Raw genomic sequence first — 17,476 nt, 5'->3', positions numbered from 1 at the left:
CCCCTTTTTTTTCCCTCCTCCGCCCATTTATTTCCCTTTCACAGCCAAAGTACAGACTTCAAAAATCAGGGCACAGGAAAGCTCCACACTAAATGGGTTAAAGAGCTGTCCTGAGGGTTGTTAAAAAATCTTCTTTAACACCAGCGCAGTTAGAGGATAAAGGATGGCAAGGGAAACGCAAAACCACATCCACTCATACTGTGATACATGTTGCTGTGGAAAATGTTTAGGTCAGCGTTAGACGGACACGCTACTTAGCAGCGTGTCACAACTTGCTGTGGCTATTGATTTTGACTCACACCATGTATTACCCCTCTTTTAGCAGTGGCCTCCGAATGCACTGTTTTGACATATGAGAACATTTCTCATTAACCTCTCCGAGATCTTTACCTCCAACCGGGAACATTTCTTTCCAAGCACATGATTTTATCTTGACTGTCTGTTGACCTGCTCCCCTCCTTTGTGACCCTAGATGGACACCTTGGAGGCTCTCGGAGAGGAGATCAGCGGAATGGCGCGCTGTCCATATGATGCTAAGCATGCCAATGTTGCCCTCTTTGCTGGTAAGACTTAACACACTGATGCATGTCAAACTGGCAATTATTTTTATGATTACATTTGTCATCATGATACTTTACTACTTCCTGTCTTAGTTATAGTAAAGCCCCTCTTTAAAATATTTAATGTGCGATACTCTTACTCACTGACTGCCACGAGACCAAAACATTAATCCTAATTGTCTCTGATGTGCACTTATTAAATGTTGGAACAAGTTTGAATTTGTCTTTTTGAGTTGCATTTAATATTGTCCTTAATACCCTGTGGTTTATTTTAATGGCGGTGCTCCGACAACATGTCAGAAACAAAGACAGTCTGTGTTACATGCAACGGAGCAGATTATAAAAATCTGAGCCGTGTTTGCTCTGGGTTTAAGAATTTACTGCTTATGAAAGCACTTGCGGTAACAGAAAAAAAAAAAAACCCAGCCATCGTCTCTTTCTTGCTTTTTATGTAGTTTTCTGTCATTCGCTTTATCTCTCGTTCATTTTCGCGAGATCAAACACAAGTCACAAACGGATGGGACCGTAATGAGTCAGCGGTGCAATGGCGGGGTGAGACTCCTCCCGTGCGAGGCCGCCACAGGCTGCTAAAGACGTTTCACTTCCATTTCGTACCGCTGTGAAGCGATTCATGGCGGTATTGATGAGCTGTCCCTGAACGGAAACACAGAGCTTGACCAGTAAATGTGTAGCAGAGCTGCCTGGACGGAGCTGGAGGCACTGAGTAATCAAGAGGGTTCCTCTGACTGCTGTCCTTTCAATTATGTAGTTTGAGTTTCCACTGTGGTTTTTAGCCGAGGCAGGCTGAGGTCACGCTGGTGGTGGATTGTGTTCGTGAAGCATGTGTGCGTGTACGTACACATTACGTGTGTGACCGTGGGTTTCTGTGGTTCTCTAAGACACAGCGTGAGTGCAGAGCCACGGTGAGGAGGGTTTTTTGAGAGTGAGCAATTACACACGTGTGACGTGTTTGAGTGTGTACAGCCTGTTTGTTGTCCATCAGAGAAGCTCTTCTCTCATTCTCCAGGTACAAGCAATTTAAAACACGTTTAGTTTATGTAGCCACAGATTGCAAGAAGCTCTGAGTGGCTTTATGTGTTTCTCCCGTGACTTAACTCCACTCTCTTCATTTTTCTCTCTTCATTTATGGCTCTGTCTTCATTCTTCTCCTCTCCTCTTCATCGCCACTGTGCCCCCCTTTATTGCTCTTTCCATCTCTGTGTTCCCATTTCCAGATGGCAAGCTGTACTCGGCCACTGTAACAGACTTCCTAGCGATCGATTCGGTCATCTATCGTAGCCTAGGCGACAGCCCGACTCTGCGCACTGTCAAACACGACTCCAAATGGCTGAAAGGTGAGCGTGGGACACACAAAGTCCCTGTTGTTGGAAACCGCAAAGCTGACTGTCGAGTTGGAAAACAAGCCAGGTTTTGAAATGTGCACGTCTGACCATATATGTGTGTTGTTCTTAATTTATGCGCTATGTGTTCTCACACCTCGGTGTATGAATCTAGGTATGAGGAGCCAGAGCACTTATGCTAATGCTACACGCTCTGTTTGACACAGTCATTTTGCCAACCTGTCCTGATACAGTTGATGTAGCCAGGAAATTGCTCTGCCCCAGGGAAAAACAAGCACAACAAGTCCAGCCTGTCAAAACTCAATAGAGAGATCCCTCTTTTCTTGCATTCAAATTGTTTTGCACATAAGATGGATGATGTATAGAGACACTCGAGGCTCACAGGCAGTGCGTTCCTGCATAATATGACAGATATTGTGGCTGTTTAGAGTGAAATATGGCGTCAAAACTGTTTTGTCAAGACAAAGCGTCGTTTTGACTCACATTTTATTCCATTTCTCCTCCCGTGCAGAGCCTTACTTTGTCCAGGCAGTTGATTATGGTGACTTTATCTACTTCTTCTTTCGGGAAATTGCTATGGAGTACAACACAATGGGAAAGGTAAGCGTCGGCTCAATTCTCCTGCTATTGTTTGAACTCTAATCAGAGGTGACTTCCTATTTACAAAGAAAATCAGGAAGTGCCTGGGGAAACTAACAGGATGTGGGTGTATCACATAACTGGATGGAGACTTTCAGGGGCTGTAAAGTAGCCAAACCATTTTTCAGTAACAGATAAACATTGGACAGGATGCAGATCCTAAAATAGATTTGAAAAGCGAAAAAACCTGTGGGTGTCTGGAGATCTCATTTTTTTATGTCTAAATATATAAATTGAATAGCACGTCCGCATCCATTTGGCAACGCTCCTCTTTGAGCAGTCGTCTCAATGTTTCCCAAGAGGAATTCCTGAGTGTCTCTGAGAAATGAATGAGACCGAGACATATTTTCTTTTTCTATTAATCCCTTCATTTAGCCAGGTAGAAGGACATTAACGGTCGAAAAGAATATCTCAATATAAAAAAAGAAAGGACAAAAAAAAAAGATGAGAATAGAGAGGAGGTAATAATAAGACAGGGAAATAATGGGTTTGCTACCCGAAGTGACACACGTGTTACACAGAGCATGAATGCAGATCGGCCTCTCAGTCAGAATATTTTGAAAGCAATGTCAGTATAATTATACACGTAGTGGTAGAACGGAGGGAGCAGAGAACAGAGAGCAATTTAACATTTAGAGAATGATGTCTCTATTATTATAATACCCTCAAATGGCCTTCCACTACTCTGTAAATAGTTATCTATGCTGGATGTGCTTGCTTTAGGTTGGATGGTGGTTTTGCTACATTGGTTATGTTTTTTAAAATGCAAATTGCTAGATTTAATCACACAAATGCCTTTACAAACATTACATATTTCATTGTGAGTCATTTTTAGTGACGAATGCGTGTGTGCATTTGCCCCATTTATTTAGATAAACCTCGCAGTTATCTGCAGCCAGCAGGAAATGATACACTGAGCTGTAATATGTAGAGCTAACATAATTCCACAGTCAATGTGACAGTCTCACCCACTCAGTATAATACCTTTACAAGACTCGCACTGCTTCACAATCTCTCAGTTGAACAGGCTCAAGCCAGAATGTCTTAGATGGATCTTTTCTGGTATAAACACTGACCTTGTTAGGACCAGAAGCCATAATGGAGACCAAAACCTGGTCCTTAATTTTAGAGGTAAGATTTGAATTGTTAGTTAAGGTTAGGGTAAGCAATTAACCGGCGAAGTTAACGTAGTGTCCTAACAAGAATAGCTGCGCAAACGCGTGTGTGCGACCAGGAAGGTGGAGGTTCATAGTGTATGCATGGGTGAGGGTGTGTGTGTGTGGCTGTCTGTGGGCGTGTGTATGGAAAGCTGGTTTAAATGCATGTTAGCTCCCATTCACACTGTTTACTCTGGGTTGCAATTTCAGGTCAGGGTTAGATTTATTGCTGTTAAGTATAGTGTGACAACAACTAATTACAACACTGCCGACATGAGCTTACAGCACAGTTGTAATTACGGCACCGGCTCCTTTTTGAAGCTGGAGGCCCTATATTTTTTGTTGCCAGGTGCTGACTCTTTAACGACATATCAGGCACATCAATTTACTTCTCTGTGTCTTTAATTTTCTATCTAGTGATAAAACATTGGATTAGGACTCTGTGGTGGATTTTTGTAAGTGAGAACCTCAGGGAATGAGATTGAATTTGTCATGGGTGTTCAAGATGCTCAGATTTTTAACAAGAAAGTTAATTGCATCAAACATATTCTATCTGCGGTTCTGCAGCATCAGTTTTGAACTTATTATTTAGAGTTTTGATCAAATGTCACCTTATGATGGACTGCTGTATATTTGGTAACAACGAATGGAGTCGAAAAATGCATGTTTGATTGCATATGGGAAACTTGTGGAGAGAAAAGGTAACGTGCTGAGAGAACAAGGACTTTCTGTAATTTGGGTAAAGGGCGGATAAACGTCTTCTACTGCCCACACACTATGGTTAGAAGGCAGTGTTGTGCACTAATTATGCCATAAGTCACAAGCTTAACTCATCCGAAGTCACACAAGTTTACAAATGCATGTACATCTGCCTGTGAGACGGCAGATGGGATGTGTAATGCAAGTCACTGTGGATGTTAAAAGTCATTGTAAGTGTGTGTCTCTCGCTCAGGTGGTGTTTCCTCGGGTTGCCAGAGTTTGTAAGAACGACCGAGGCGGCTCGCCCCGCGTCTTGGAGAAGCAGTGGACCTCGTTCATCAAGTCTCGTCTCAATTGCTCCATCCCCGGTGACTCCCACTTCTACTTCAACATCCTGCAGGCTGTGACAGATGTCATCCACATCCATGGAAGGGATGTTGTCATGGCAACTTTCTCCACACCTTACAACAGGTACACCGACAGTAGAGAGAACTAAATGTGGGCATCTCGAGTACATATGAGTGCATTTATCTCAACAATTTTTGCTCATTCCCTTATTATTATTTCATCAAAATGATGACTTAATATGATGAGGATGATGATGATATCTAAACGTTGATAGTAGCACATGCCACTGATGTAATTCCTGAGACTACTGGGTCAGTATTTACATATTCTGTCTTAACAGCTTGTTTTTGGCCCCTTGGCATGCAGGTGTTGCATTTTATTTCAATTCATACTCCAGGACTGCTTTCATATGCATACGCTATGGGAGTTTTTATCTAAATTGAAAATTACCACAAAGTCATAGAGCCTGGCTGATAGCGCACACATATTGTAACTTTCCATTTTTATGGCTGCTTTTTAGCAGATAAGACAATTGCTTGTGACAGTGCAATTGAGCATGGTTAATGGACATTTAAGCCCAATGAAGCAGTGCCACTGAAAATTTCTATAAGCGCTGGTTTTGATCTTGGTCTTCATTTTCCATTTCATAGGCAGGGGGTGAAATTAGCGGGAGCACATTCAGGCTGTAGGCAGCACTCAGGGTTTGTGTCGTTCACTTGTTCCTCTAGGCTCCTGCCTGGCACAGTCTTCTGTTAACTAGGCCACTCACTCACCATCAGCATGTATCTGCCTTGTTAGCGGCCCGCTATAAACAGACATATGATTGTCCAACGTCATGTAATTTAGTGGCTAAGCCAAGAATTAACAACTCCCTGACCTTGTACTTTATAATACTGCCCTTGTGTAAGCGGCCTCCACATTGTCTACATGATGAGTTTAACCCATGATGCAACAGTCCGAAAATCCAGACAGCTGAGAGAGGGAAACACACATTTCTCTTTCAAAGAAAGTCTGTAAGAGAATAAACAATTCAGAGTTTTCATTTCTGAGATCCCATGCAGAAAGAAATAGAAAAGTGACTCAGTAATGTGCTATGCATTGACAGAAAGAAGCCACTGCTATCGCAACGGGGTGTTTTCCCCCCCGAATAGCACTAATAAAAAAATCTGTTTTCCATATTTCTTGCCTAACAGTGAACTTTGATGCCTTGAAGCATTTGGGGAAACCCATGGAGCGTCAGAGAGATGTGTGTCCTCATGAGGTTTGACAGGCTCAAGTACAGTAGCCATTACAGGAATTACAATACTTGATATTATACGGCAAGCCTGAGTGGAAAAGCTAAAACAAGCCATTGTTGAACGATTTAACCCATAGGCTGTATCTAGAAGTGGATGTAGTATTCTGATTTGAAAAGTGAACATCATGAAGTGTAATGGAAGTAGCAGTCAGCCTCCGGGTGGGAAAATCTGTCAGTTGCAAAAAAGAATTCAGTTTGAATAGAAGTCAGTGGGATTTATAATGTCAGTAAACATTTTCCTGAAGTGGTAATGGTTTCAGGTCTTCTTCAATAGGACAATGTTAATTATGTTCCCATAAGACAATAAACAGAGCATGGCACATATGAGTGGGCACCAGTGTGATTGAAAGCTGGTATCATCCAGTAGGTGTTTGGTGTATTTTGGTGATAGTCCAGAACCGGCAAGGTGTTTCTTTAATATGTTCCATCGAGGGGATTGTTCATGTAAGGCTTTTTTTTTTGTGTGACAGTATTCCAGGTTCAGCTGTGTGTGCCTACGACATGGCTGAGGTGGCCAACACGTTCACAGGACGTTTCAAAGAGCAGAAATCCTCAGACTCCACCTGGACACCTTTTCCTGATGACAAGGTTCCCAAGCCAAGGTACAACAAACACACACACACACACACACAACACCCACATAGACAGGCAGACAGACACACACCAAAGTAAACCTTTTCCGTTCACAGAGACAGCACTATCTTGTTTATGTTGAGTGTGTGTGTGTGTGTGTGTTAGAGAGTGAGACGAGTCAGAACGGACGGACTGAATGAATTGAATTTAAGAGCCTATTTGTGCGAGCTCTTAATTGCACTTGTCAGGTCAATTATTCAGTTTCCTTTTTGAGGAGGCAGGGTAACAAAGACAAAAATTGCCTCACCTGCCACCTCTTTCACAAAATGTGTCCATGCGTCATTTGCATATGTCATCTGTCAGGCCCCCCCCCCCCCCCCAGTTTGGGAACCACAGCCCTCATTAAGACTTGGTGAATTTGCAACATTTTCCCTTTTTTCAAGTAAACGACTGTGTCACCCACATACTGTTTGACACACATCACGCATATACCACCTTCTTTTCTTCACAGTCATAACACCAACCTTTTACCTCACCTCTCCTCCACACGCGCCCGTGTCAAGGGCTCAATAGCAACAAATGAAGCATGACATCATTTTACAGATGGCTGGCTAATTCCACAAATGCACCAGCCTGATCAATCTCCCATCTATCATTTGATAATTAGTGCACCGAGTGCTTCTCTCTTGTCCTTGTCTATGTGTGTGTGTCTGTGTGTGTGTGTGTGTGTGTGCGTAACCATAAGGCTGAGGAAGTGGGGTCTCGCCACCAGAGACTCCTCTTCATGCACTGTGTGAAACGAGCCTGTACCGCATGTGTGACAGTGGATGCTTCCCTCAATTACCATGTAATTACTTGTTTATGTTCAACAAGTTCAGCCGTTGAATGTAACAGTTGAACGTGGCAGTGTTTCTGCAGTGATTGATGCGACTGATTTCATTTGCGTCCTCTGGTGTGTTCAGACCTTTTATCTGCAGGCAAACAGACGGAGAGTTGTAACAAAGCCACCCAGGTCTAGCCCTGCAGCAGACTGTTCCTCCATGTGTTACACGCTCATGCGGCGTCATATACAGATTTTCATGTTGAAGAGATGTCTGTTTCCGCTCTGCTCCCCATATGGCCACAGACACAAATGCAGCGACAGCTAATAGAAAGTATATTTTTTTTACCACCGACAGTTTCTGTCTTTCCTCTTTTGTGTTTTTATAGATCGCAGAAGCCGAGTTAAACTCTCCAAATTTTTATTTCAGATAAGGTGGAGAGGTCAAATACATTTATTTCAGATTTTCTTACTGCCAGCTAGCTAATATTTCTAGGACCTGCCGTGGATTATGTGGTGTGACGATGTATCACTGCGAGGTAAAGGGGTTTTACAAGCTCTCAGAGGTGACATGCCTGCAAAGAGGATATGCTATCAAAAGCGGCTTCTTTTTTTTACAAGCCGCTCAACAACTCCCTGTAAAAGGATCAGATAGAGAGAACGTCTCAGTGCTTTACCCCAGGTCCTGAGAAAAGAAGGCATCTTATGTTCTCGGCTCTGAACCAAAGCCCCTTGTCATGAGAGTTTAGTAATTTAAAGCTACAGTCTCATTGATTTTAGGGAAGTAAAACTTTCTGTATTTTATTGCAGCTCTTGTTGTGACAAATTGCTCATTACCACACCGCAGTCAATGCAGCAGTTTTTCTGTTGGGCTTCTTTTCTGCTTCTAATCATAGTCTTTTCTCTCTCTCTCTCTCCCCCTCTCTTCCATCATCCCTCCTCATCACCTTCTTGCTCCTCCTCCATATTTGCAGACCTGGCAACTGTGCTGGTTCTCCATCCATGGAGAGGTTCAAGGTATCCAATGAGTTCCCAGACGACACGCTCAACTTTATCAAGATGCATCCTCTGATGGACGAGGCCGTGCCCTCCATCGCTAACAGGCCTTGGTTCCTCAAGACCATGGTTCGGTAAATATTACACATTCCAAAGGTCATCATTAGGGTCTATGAGGCTCTTCAGCACCACCATGAAATGCTGCTCATTAAAACACAAGAGTTCTCCACCACAAGCAAGCCGATGACCTATTTTTATTGTAGTAGAAGAATCATTGATATACACTACCATACTATACTATAGTAACCATATATATACACACATATATATATATATATATATACAGTATATATAGTATTGTTAACTATTTGAAATGCCGTCTTTTAAGCTTTTATTATGACAATGATGGTTTCTTGGCTGGTAATTGCTTGTTTAAATGCCCCTGATGATATTTTAATGACAGAAAATTGGAGTAAAATGTTTTTTTTTGTTCTGCGGTTGCCTTTTCTTTTGATTATCTGGAGGTGAACCAATTCCCCAAAAGCCACCGCACTGTGGTTGATATCGTTTGATCATAAAGGTCTGCCTGGCCTTTAGCTGCACTACGCTCAGACACTGAGAGCGAGGCTCTCAGGGAATGCGACAGCACAATCCCATGGGCGGGGCAAAACTAGCTGACAGAGCATTTTGTGAAAAGTATGTACATTTGAGTTGCTTATGATTTAAGTTTAGGGGCCCTGGCCATACTGTTTGCAAGCCCCAGTGGTGGTAATACCCCTTTAAAGATAAGAAACATAGAGAATTCTTCCAAAGCCTTACAAATTATTTGCGTCGTATCATATCTTCCTTCCACTTTGCTGAGGTTTGACCTAGATACTGCACAGGCTTAGTCAGAATATGAACAACTTCCATCAAGGTTATTTCTGCTCCTCCACTCTCTCTCTCTCTCTTCATTAGTGCTCTATATCATTTATCATATTATAAATGGTTCTTGTCTTTCCATAATCACCTATTTTGTTTTATTTTATTCAGAAGGAGTCTTTAAAAGCATTACATAAGCTCAAAAAACGCCGGGTGAATCTTGATGCAAAATGCTATTCCTGAGGTAAAATCATGTGGAAAACAAAGGCAGTAATAGGATTTAAAGCTCATAACTCCCTGCAGAGGACTCGCCAATATCCAAAAAGAGCCTTTCCAGCAAAATTGAAACAGTTATCCTGTCCTGCGATTTGCTGTGCTGTGGCAAGGTCCTCAGCTGGCTGTGCACAGTGAGTGAAATGAAAGAGAGAGATTCTGTGAAGAATCCTCCTCTTGAGATTTTTTATTTTTTTTTTTTTTTTAAATTAAACTGAATATGAAAGACAGTGGATGTCTTGGTCCTTCACATTGTGTTATTTCTCTCAGATCAAATTACTTTGACACAGTGCTTAGAGCTTGTGTTATGCTCGAATGGATCAAAACCACATTTGACCTTCAGACTGTCACTGTTGATTGGATAAAGCCATGAGAGCTTTGGTGAAATATATTTAAAGAAAACAGAAGGCAGATATGGTAAGAGTGTGTGACCTTGTGGGTTTTTGAATCACCTTCACCGAGAGTAATATTCACTATTGTCCTCATTTATACACCGAAAACAAATCTGAAAGTGGACTCTCAGCCTTAAATTTTAAATAACACCATCTAAAATAAAGAATCATAAAAAAATATTGAATAAAATTGTTGCAGTACACATCAATGAGCCCGTAACATTTTGATTACTGTAGCTTTTAGGCCCTGGATCTGATTGAGGAATAGATGTGATGCAATGAAATCACTTGGTTGAAGTAAACCTTGTAAACCTTAAAGGGAATTTCTTAAAAATGTGTCCTTGTTTATTGATAGATCTGGATTTTCCTTCCAACACCTGACTTATAGGTATAAAGCTCACTGACTGGTAGGAGTCTAAGTCTCAAACTTCTTTGGAAATGCAGATATGGTTTAGTAGAAAGAGTTGTCAACTGGGATCAAAACAGTTTACAGCAAACCTTGCTGGTGTTCTCTGCTCTGGTAACATTTTTCCTCTGCTGACTTGTATGATTGATTGGTGGCTTCATTTTACTTGAGTCTGTTTTTGTTGCATGCAGATATCGTCTGACACGAATCGTAGTGGACAACGAGGCAGGGCCCCACAAGAATTACACAGTGGTCTTCCTTGGATCTGAGAAAGGCATCATCCTCAAGTTCTTGGCCACGATTAACAACGGCTTCCTCAATGACAGCCTGTTCCTGGAGGAGCTCAACGTCTACAACCCTGACAAGTATGTAGCTGTGGGTGTACATGTGCATGTGTGAAAGAGATGGAGGGAAAGAGAAAAACACATGGTTACAGTTGCTACAAACTCAGTCGTTGCATGTGCGCATATGTGAGTGAGTGATTTTTGCATGTTTCCAACCATCTCCCCAACTCGGCCAACCCACCGACCCACCAACCCACCAGCCCCATCAATACCAGTCAGTTCCCCTGACCCAAGCTATATAGTGAAGCCAGCCAACCAGATGGCTACTCTATCATTTAAAAGCGTTTTATCAGGTTACACTTTGTCCAACCACAGCCACTAAATTAAAGACACAGACCTTAAAGCTCTGGATAGAGCAGTGCTGTGGTTCCCGACCACAGTGGAGACCAGCTCCTCCAGAATCATTGGATGATTAAAGGAAAAACACACACAGACTCACACACAGAGGTCTGTGATTGTCGCAGAGCCAGCCTGTGATCTTTCCCTAATGCACAGCATGGCTGTCGGCGCATGTACGGAGCGTGCGTTGATACACGGGCATGTGTGCGAGCCGGACATGGCGGGGGCTGAAGAGAGTCGGTAGAGAATTGCCATGTATTCGGAAAAGTAGAGGATCGGGGAAAATCTGCCACATTGTGGCCCTGTTCAAGCAAATATTTAGTTGAGCGGTAATGGACGAGGAGGAACAAGTAGCAGTACAAACAGACGAGAGGACATGACCAGAGAGGAGAGATGGAAAGAGGCAGCAAGGAGAATATATTATTGTGGCGGACAACCAAGAAGAAGGGAAGGAGAGCGAGGACTTGACAGGAGGTTACTGTTTGTTATCCAACATGCTGCAGCCATGTGATGAGACATATGAAGGGGTTAAAGGGCAGGCCCTGCTCATTCCCTGTCTCTCTTGCTCCTTCTCTGTGCATGGCTGAGGCTGAGCATTCGTCGGCTACTGGCCATCTGGCTTTAGTTGTGTCCTGTACAGTAAGTGATTTTGCCTGCCTTTCTGCCCCGGCTGGCAGGATCAGCACAGGCCCGAGTGCCGTGCATTTACCAGTATAGATGGACTCTAAGCCCTAATTGAGAGCATTAATGCGGGACCAGAGCACTGCAAAGGGCAGCTTAAGTCCCAGGAGCAGAATGGTGGAATGGAGAGATGACTGGATGGAGAGAAGGGATAGAGAGATGCTTGACACGCCCAAAGGGATTAGCGTGCACTCCTGTGGGGCGAGGAGACAGAGACAACTAGCAGGGATGGAGGAATGGAAGAATGGTGGGGGATGAGTTTGTGTTCGTGGGTTTTACAGTTAAGCGCAGTGTTATTGCTGACTGCTCACAGTGCCCATATGTCTGTTTATCTGTTGTGACGATATCACCCCTTCCTTTATCTCTTCTTTTCCCCCCCACTCTTCCTGACCCTATGTCCTCAAGTCCTGTATTATCTCTGTTTTCTTTGACCCTACAGTATCTAACTGCCCCATCTTAATGTTATTCTCTGCCTTTTCTTTCCCCCTCATTTTGTGACTACTCAGTAGACACAGTCTGTGGACAACACAACTGTTAAAAGAACGATGGATAAATCTCTTCTCTGCCTTCCTCTCTTGCTCCCTTAGATGCAGTATAGATGGTGTGGAGGACAAACGCATCCTTGGCATGCAGATCGACAGCAAAAGTCACGCTCTGTGGGTTGCTTTCACCTCCTGTGTGGTTAAAGTGCCTCTGTCTCGCTGCGAAAGACACGGAAGATGCAAGAAGTATGTTTGATGCCTGTGTTACAAAGAAAAATATTTCCACTGAGACTGGCAAACAAGTCTGATCCCCTCTGAGAGAGGGGGACTAGTACTATGATGATGGCTGAGGGTGTGTGCTCCTCTTTCCAGGTCCTGCATAGCCTCCAGAGACCCATACTGTGGTTGGGTGTCACAAGGAGCCTGCAGTCAGGTGGTCGGCACAAAGTAAGTACACCCAAAGAGGAAACATTCTGTCGTAACCTTGAAATGAAAGGTGAAAAAAAATGTTCTGCTCATTTTATGCATAGACAAGATTAAGTGAACATGAGTTTTCAGTGCCTGGATGGGCTTGGAGGGTAATATTTTTTGATAAAAGAAATACGAAGGAGCAGTTTGATGTAAAAATGCTTAAATTGCTGTTCAGTGCAGTGGAAAGCTAAAGGTTATGCTTCATTGAAAGCAGAAAGCATTCAGCAGGTAAGATCACTTCTGGACCATGGATTCATTTTTGGATGAATTCTAAAAACATTTAGGTTTCCAAATGAAAAAAAAAAAAGTTTTGGGGACATTTCTACAGCTCTGGTTTCACCAATGCAATGGCAGCCATGAAGTTAATAGTCTTTTTAACTGTATCTTTGCATTGAGTTGCATTTAATGTGAGATCTGCATTAATAATGAAGGCACTTCCATTACAGCTACAGCACAACAATGTGAAACATTGTGCAGGTTAGATGTGAATAGTCATTATAATAGTGCAATATCAAAACCCTGTGACACATGTGGTTTGCAAGAGTGCAAGCTCTATAGAACGGTATCTCACCTTTTTTCCTTGCCTGGTGGCAGTCCTTTCTCAAATTATCGTGTCTGTGATGTTTCTAATTTTATGGTGAGTAAGTGCAATTTCCCTCAGCTGAAAAGGGCTATTGGAAGGATGAATGGAAGGAAAGTGTTGTTAGCCCCATGCTCGGGGTTAGGGAAACAGAGCTGGGTAAAGCTCAGTGGTCTCGGTAACTATAATTTGTGGCTGTAGTTACGACACAGAGCCAGATTATGCTTTCTGAACAAACAGCATATGGAGTTCTGTGGTGGGGAAAAAAACATTTGACCGATGAAGTCATGACAAAAGGACGAGTGCCGCAGTGGCTGTTTGATGATGAATACATTTGATCCCCTTTGCTGCAAAATGGTTGGTTTGGCATAACAAGGAACAGATATACCCATATGCAGCATGCATAATAAAAACAAACATGTGGTCCAACCCGTTATTACTCCGCAAATCTGAAGCAGTGGACTGTCCAATTTGGGACTGAGCTATTAAAGGGGACAGATAACTTCACTGTGCAATATTTTTTTTATATTAAGTGAGGGGTGGGGGTGGGGATTAGGCCTTGTTGAATCTATCGGTCTGTGGTGAGTGATTCAAGGCATTTGCCAGGCTGAACAGACGGAGGGATGAAACGAGGGAGGGGAGACTCAGAGCCAATTGGGTGTTACATAAAAAAAAGTGGTTCATGCAGGAAAAACACGTCCCCGCACAGGAAAAATGTCTCTTTCAATACACCCCCCCCCCCCCATTATTTTCTCTTGCATATTAAGACAAAGCCTTCTTTAAGGAGCCCTTGTCTGTCAGTCAAAACAATTTTCCAGTGCTCCAGAAGTAGCCCTGGAAAAGGTTTTTTTACTTAATGAAGCAAGGATTCCTTGTCTGTCCTTGTTTATATGTCTGTCTAAGCAGCTCCCTGTCTATCTTCTTCGTTGCATATAGTCCCTGTCTGTCTATTTTTGTCCGTGTTTCTTTTTTTTTCTTTCTTTCCTCAAACATATTATCTCGCTCTTTCATGCCATGCCACCCCTTCCTTTCTTCTTCCATCTGGCCCCAGTGTTAGCGTGCCAGCTTTCCCATGTGGAGTTATGCCTCTTATACCTACTGTCTATAAACAGCTTGCACTCTGCTCTCCTGCAATATGATCTCCATTCGCCCCCTGTTCATGAAAATGATTGTGGATTATTCTGTTGTTGGTACATGGCTGCGTTTCAGTGACGACAGCCGATCACATTCACAGTATTTTTTATTTTGTATTTAGTAATCCAATGTTACAGCCAGGTCTTAAAAAAATCTACAGATTTATGACCCAGTCAGCCTCTGTTTATTAAAGTTTACTGCAGGTATACCTTTGTAAATCAAAGGCATGAATCAAAATGACTTTGAGGAAATGTTAAGCAAGCCCACTTTAAGTTACACAGTATGCACAGTGTATTAAGTCCCAGGTTGCCCATTCACTTCAGATATGAATAATTAAGTGTATTAGGCCTGCCCTGTATCTCAGCAATCGAGTACTCTCTGTGCAACCGCGCGTGCCACATAATAATCACACTTGATACAAGATTATATAAAATGTTTTGCACAGGATGTCTCCAGTTATGTACAGTTTGAATCCGAGTTAAATATGCATCATGTGCTTGCGGTGGTCTCTTGCCCCTGTGCAGAAATACTGTCTGTAGTAGTACATTAAAACACATGCAGCCGCTACGGCACAGGAAGTGAGAGAACGTTCACTTCCACATGTGCCACGTAAAGGCCAGACACTGCAGTCTGTAGTGTGTCTGGTCATTGGGACCAATGAGATCAAAACGTGTCACAACACAGTTCGTACGCCACGACCTCAAGGTTGCCAATGTGTGCTAATGACAGGGCGGGACGAGGTGGGGACAGTGTTTGTGCTTCCACTGGTCTAATTATGCTTTGTGATGGTGTCTATGTATGATAAGCAAATCTGATAAGCAGATTGAATGTACCCACAGAAAGGATAGGGGGATCATGTCACTGGAGTTTTGTGCGGTTGTTATTGTTGTTGCTTTTGAAGGGAAATGGTTATCAAGAGGGTAAAATATACAATCGTTGTTCCAATTAAGGTTCTAAAGGCAAAGATGATCAGTAAACGAACATGAAACAGTGCAGACTGTTTTCTTCTTCCTAAAGTCTCCTGTACTTGTCCTTACTGTCAGGTTCACACTTTCAACTCCGAACAGGGGATAAAGGCTGAGGGGGGGGGGGGGTTGATGCTGTTTTTGGAAAGTTACTCTTTTTTCATGGTATAATTGTGACCAGTGAAGGGTGAGGAAGATGAGAGGCGGGTGGACAGACAGGAGGAGGAGGAGTGGCAGTGAGAGAGGAGCCGAGGAGGACTGTGAAAAGCTGTCATGCGTGACTCTGATCCTGGTTGACAGTTAGTCCGCTCTGTTTCACAGATCTCCTTACTGTCTGCATGGTGGTCTTTCGGGAAGAAAACAGGTCGCGATGCAGGTTGCACGAGAGAGTAGTGTCTCTGAAATTGCCTCCCTCTGTGTCATATGATGGCCCTCAAGCATGGTTACCCCTCACTGCTCTGTCTACAGCCTCATATCTCTGCTAAACTTAGATCATGTCAGCTGGTAAAGAAGAAGTGATGCTCTGATAAAGAAGAAAATCATAATGTTTTTGTATATTTTTTTCCCCCCCCTCTAAAGGAATACTTCTGGGAAATGCTATGCTTCTTTTCCAAGAGTTACATAACACTGTTGCCACGACTTAAAGCTTAGGCTGCATCTATACTTTGAAAACAACATTTTCACATGAAAGTGTTCTGCTTTCAGACATGGAAGAAGAAGAAGAAGAAGAAGATGTAATCTGCGTCCAAATAACAGCTGAAAACATATCTTACATGGCCACTCAGGAAGCTGATTGTCTCCTCTGGAGTTGTTTGCTTAGTGCCAGAAAGCACTTCTTATGAGAAGAATTAAGAACAAGATCAGTGGCACGGTGAAAGCCAAAGTGTGAGCAAGCGTTAGCGGCTTGTCGCTCAGAGCTAATAGTTGAGACAACCAATCGTGGAAGTAAATACGGGTCGCCGTTTTCAAACACCTCAGTTTCTGCCTCATCAGACTAAAATGCAGCCCTGGAGCTTTCAAATTGCTTAAGAGGTGCTGGTAGGTGTTACTTTTCAACTGATTCCTCTTCACTCTCTTCGTATAAGGACTTATTTCAATCTAAACCTCGGCAATAAAGCAAATAAATGCCAAGAAAGTCAAACCACAGCAGAGTGAATAGTAGACACATCTATTTGCATCCACACTATTGGCAGTGAGCTGAACTTTCCAAGCCTTTCAATGTTTTTCATAACCACTGATTTTAAGCCTCCAAGGCGACTGATAGGTGTGCTTTGATTTTGTTCCAGTCTCGGGCTGCATCTCTGCACCAGACATATTTTGAGAGCACAGGGTATACTGTGAGTGAAGCTGGTTATGGAGTAGCTTCTCTAAAGCGCTGGTGCTGTATTAGGTGTGGTGAGCCTGCACAGCCTGGCGTGTTTTCCACTGTTGACCATGATGTCTCTGTTCCCCGCAGATCAGCCTTTGAGCAGGACGTGGAACATGGTAACACAGATGGCCTGGGAGACTGCCAAAGTAAGCAGGCCCTCTTCACTCTTATCTTTCCTCCTCTCTTCCATACTCCCACCCCCTACCATTCCTCTGTTCTCTGTTAACTTAGTCTCACTCATCACTCGGCCCTTCGTGTCTTTCTGCACTGTTGTCACCTCTTTCTCCCCCCGTCTGTTCCGCCCTCACAATCCTCCCTTTCAGCCTCTTCCCTCCATCTGTGCCTTTCGGCTCTCAGCCTCCTCTGTCCTCCTCCCGCTGTTTCTCTGGTCCCCTGGTCAATAGAGTGTTGTGTCCCACTAAGCATAGACTGAGTTCCTTCTTGTACATCGCTATCAAAACCCAAACATTCACCATCACACAGGATTTTACTTGTGAGTCATCACTGAGATCGTTTAGAAGCACAAAACAAGACAGGGCTCTCGACTCATTCTCAAAAGCTTTGAAAGGTTTCTTTTTATCTGTTACACAGTGGATGCACATAAGGTGGATGGATATTAAATCTACTATAGTCTAAAATACCTGTTTGGATTTATCAAATATTCTGATGTGCTGCTCTGTTTGTAAGATAATCTTCAAAACAGTTTGACATTTGCGTTCATTTCATCTC

General features: G+C 43.1%; 1 protein-coding gene across 3 annotated transcripts in view; it reads left to right on the top strand.

Moving 5' to 3' along the window:
• The window catches only part of sema6a (sema domain, transmembrane domain (TM), and cytoplasmic domain, (semaphorin) 6A), a 101,295-nt gene that overhangs the window by 65,890 nt on the left and 17,929 nt on the right, over window positions 1–17,476 (top strand). For all 3 annotated transcript variants that reach the window (XM_058635652.1, XM_058635651.1, XM_058635650.1), the window contains exons 7-16: window positions 473–563; window positions 1,796–1,915; window positions 2,433–2,521; window positions 4,670–4,887; window positions 6,532–6,663; window positions 8,429–8,584; window positions 10,574–10,747; window positions 12,334–12,474; window positions 12,601–12,675; window positions 16,835–16,893. In XM_058635652.1, the coding sequence (XP_058491635.1) occupies window positions 473–563; window positions 1,796–1,915; window positions 2,433–2,521; window positions 4,670–4,887; window positions 6,532–6,663; window positions 8,429–8,584; window positions 10,574–10,747; window positions 12,334–12,474; window positions 12,601–12,675; window positions 16,835–16,893 (1,255 nt within the window). The remainder of the gene's footprint in view (window positions 1–472; window positions 564–1,795; window positions 1,916–2,432; window positions 2,522–4,669; window positions 4,888–6,531; window positions 6,664–8,428; window positions 8,585–10,573; window positions 10,748–12,333; window positions 12,475–12,600; window positions 12,676–16,834; window positions 16,894–17,476) is intronic.

This window comes from Solea solea, chromosome 8 (assembly GCF_958295425.1).
Source record: "Solea solea chromosome 8, fSolSol10.1, whole genome shotgun sequence".
Taxonomy (NCBI): domain Eukaryota; kingdom Metazoa; phylum Chordata; class Actinopteri; order Pleuronectiformes; family Soleidae; genus Solea; species Solea solea.
The sequence above is the reverse complement of the archived record's forward strand: the minus strand, read 5'-3'. Positions and strand labels throughout refer to the sequence as shown.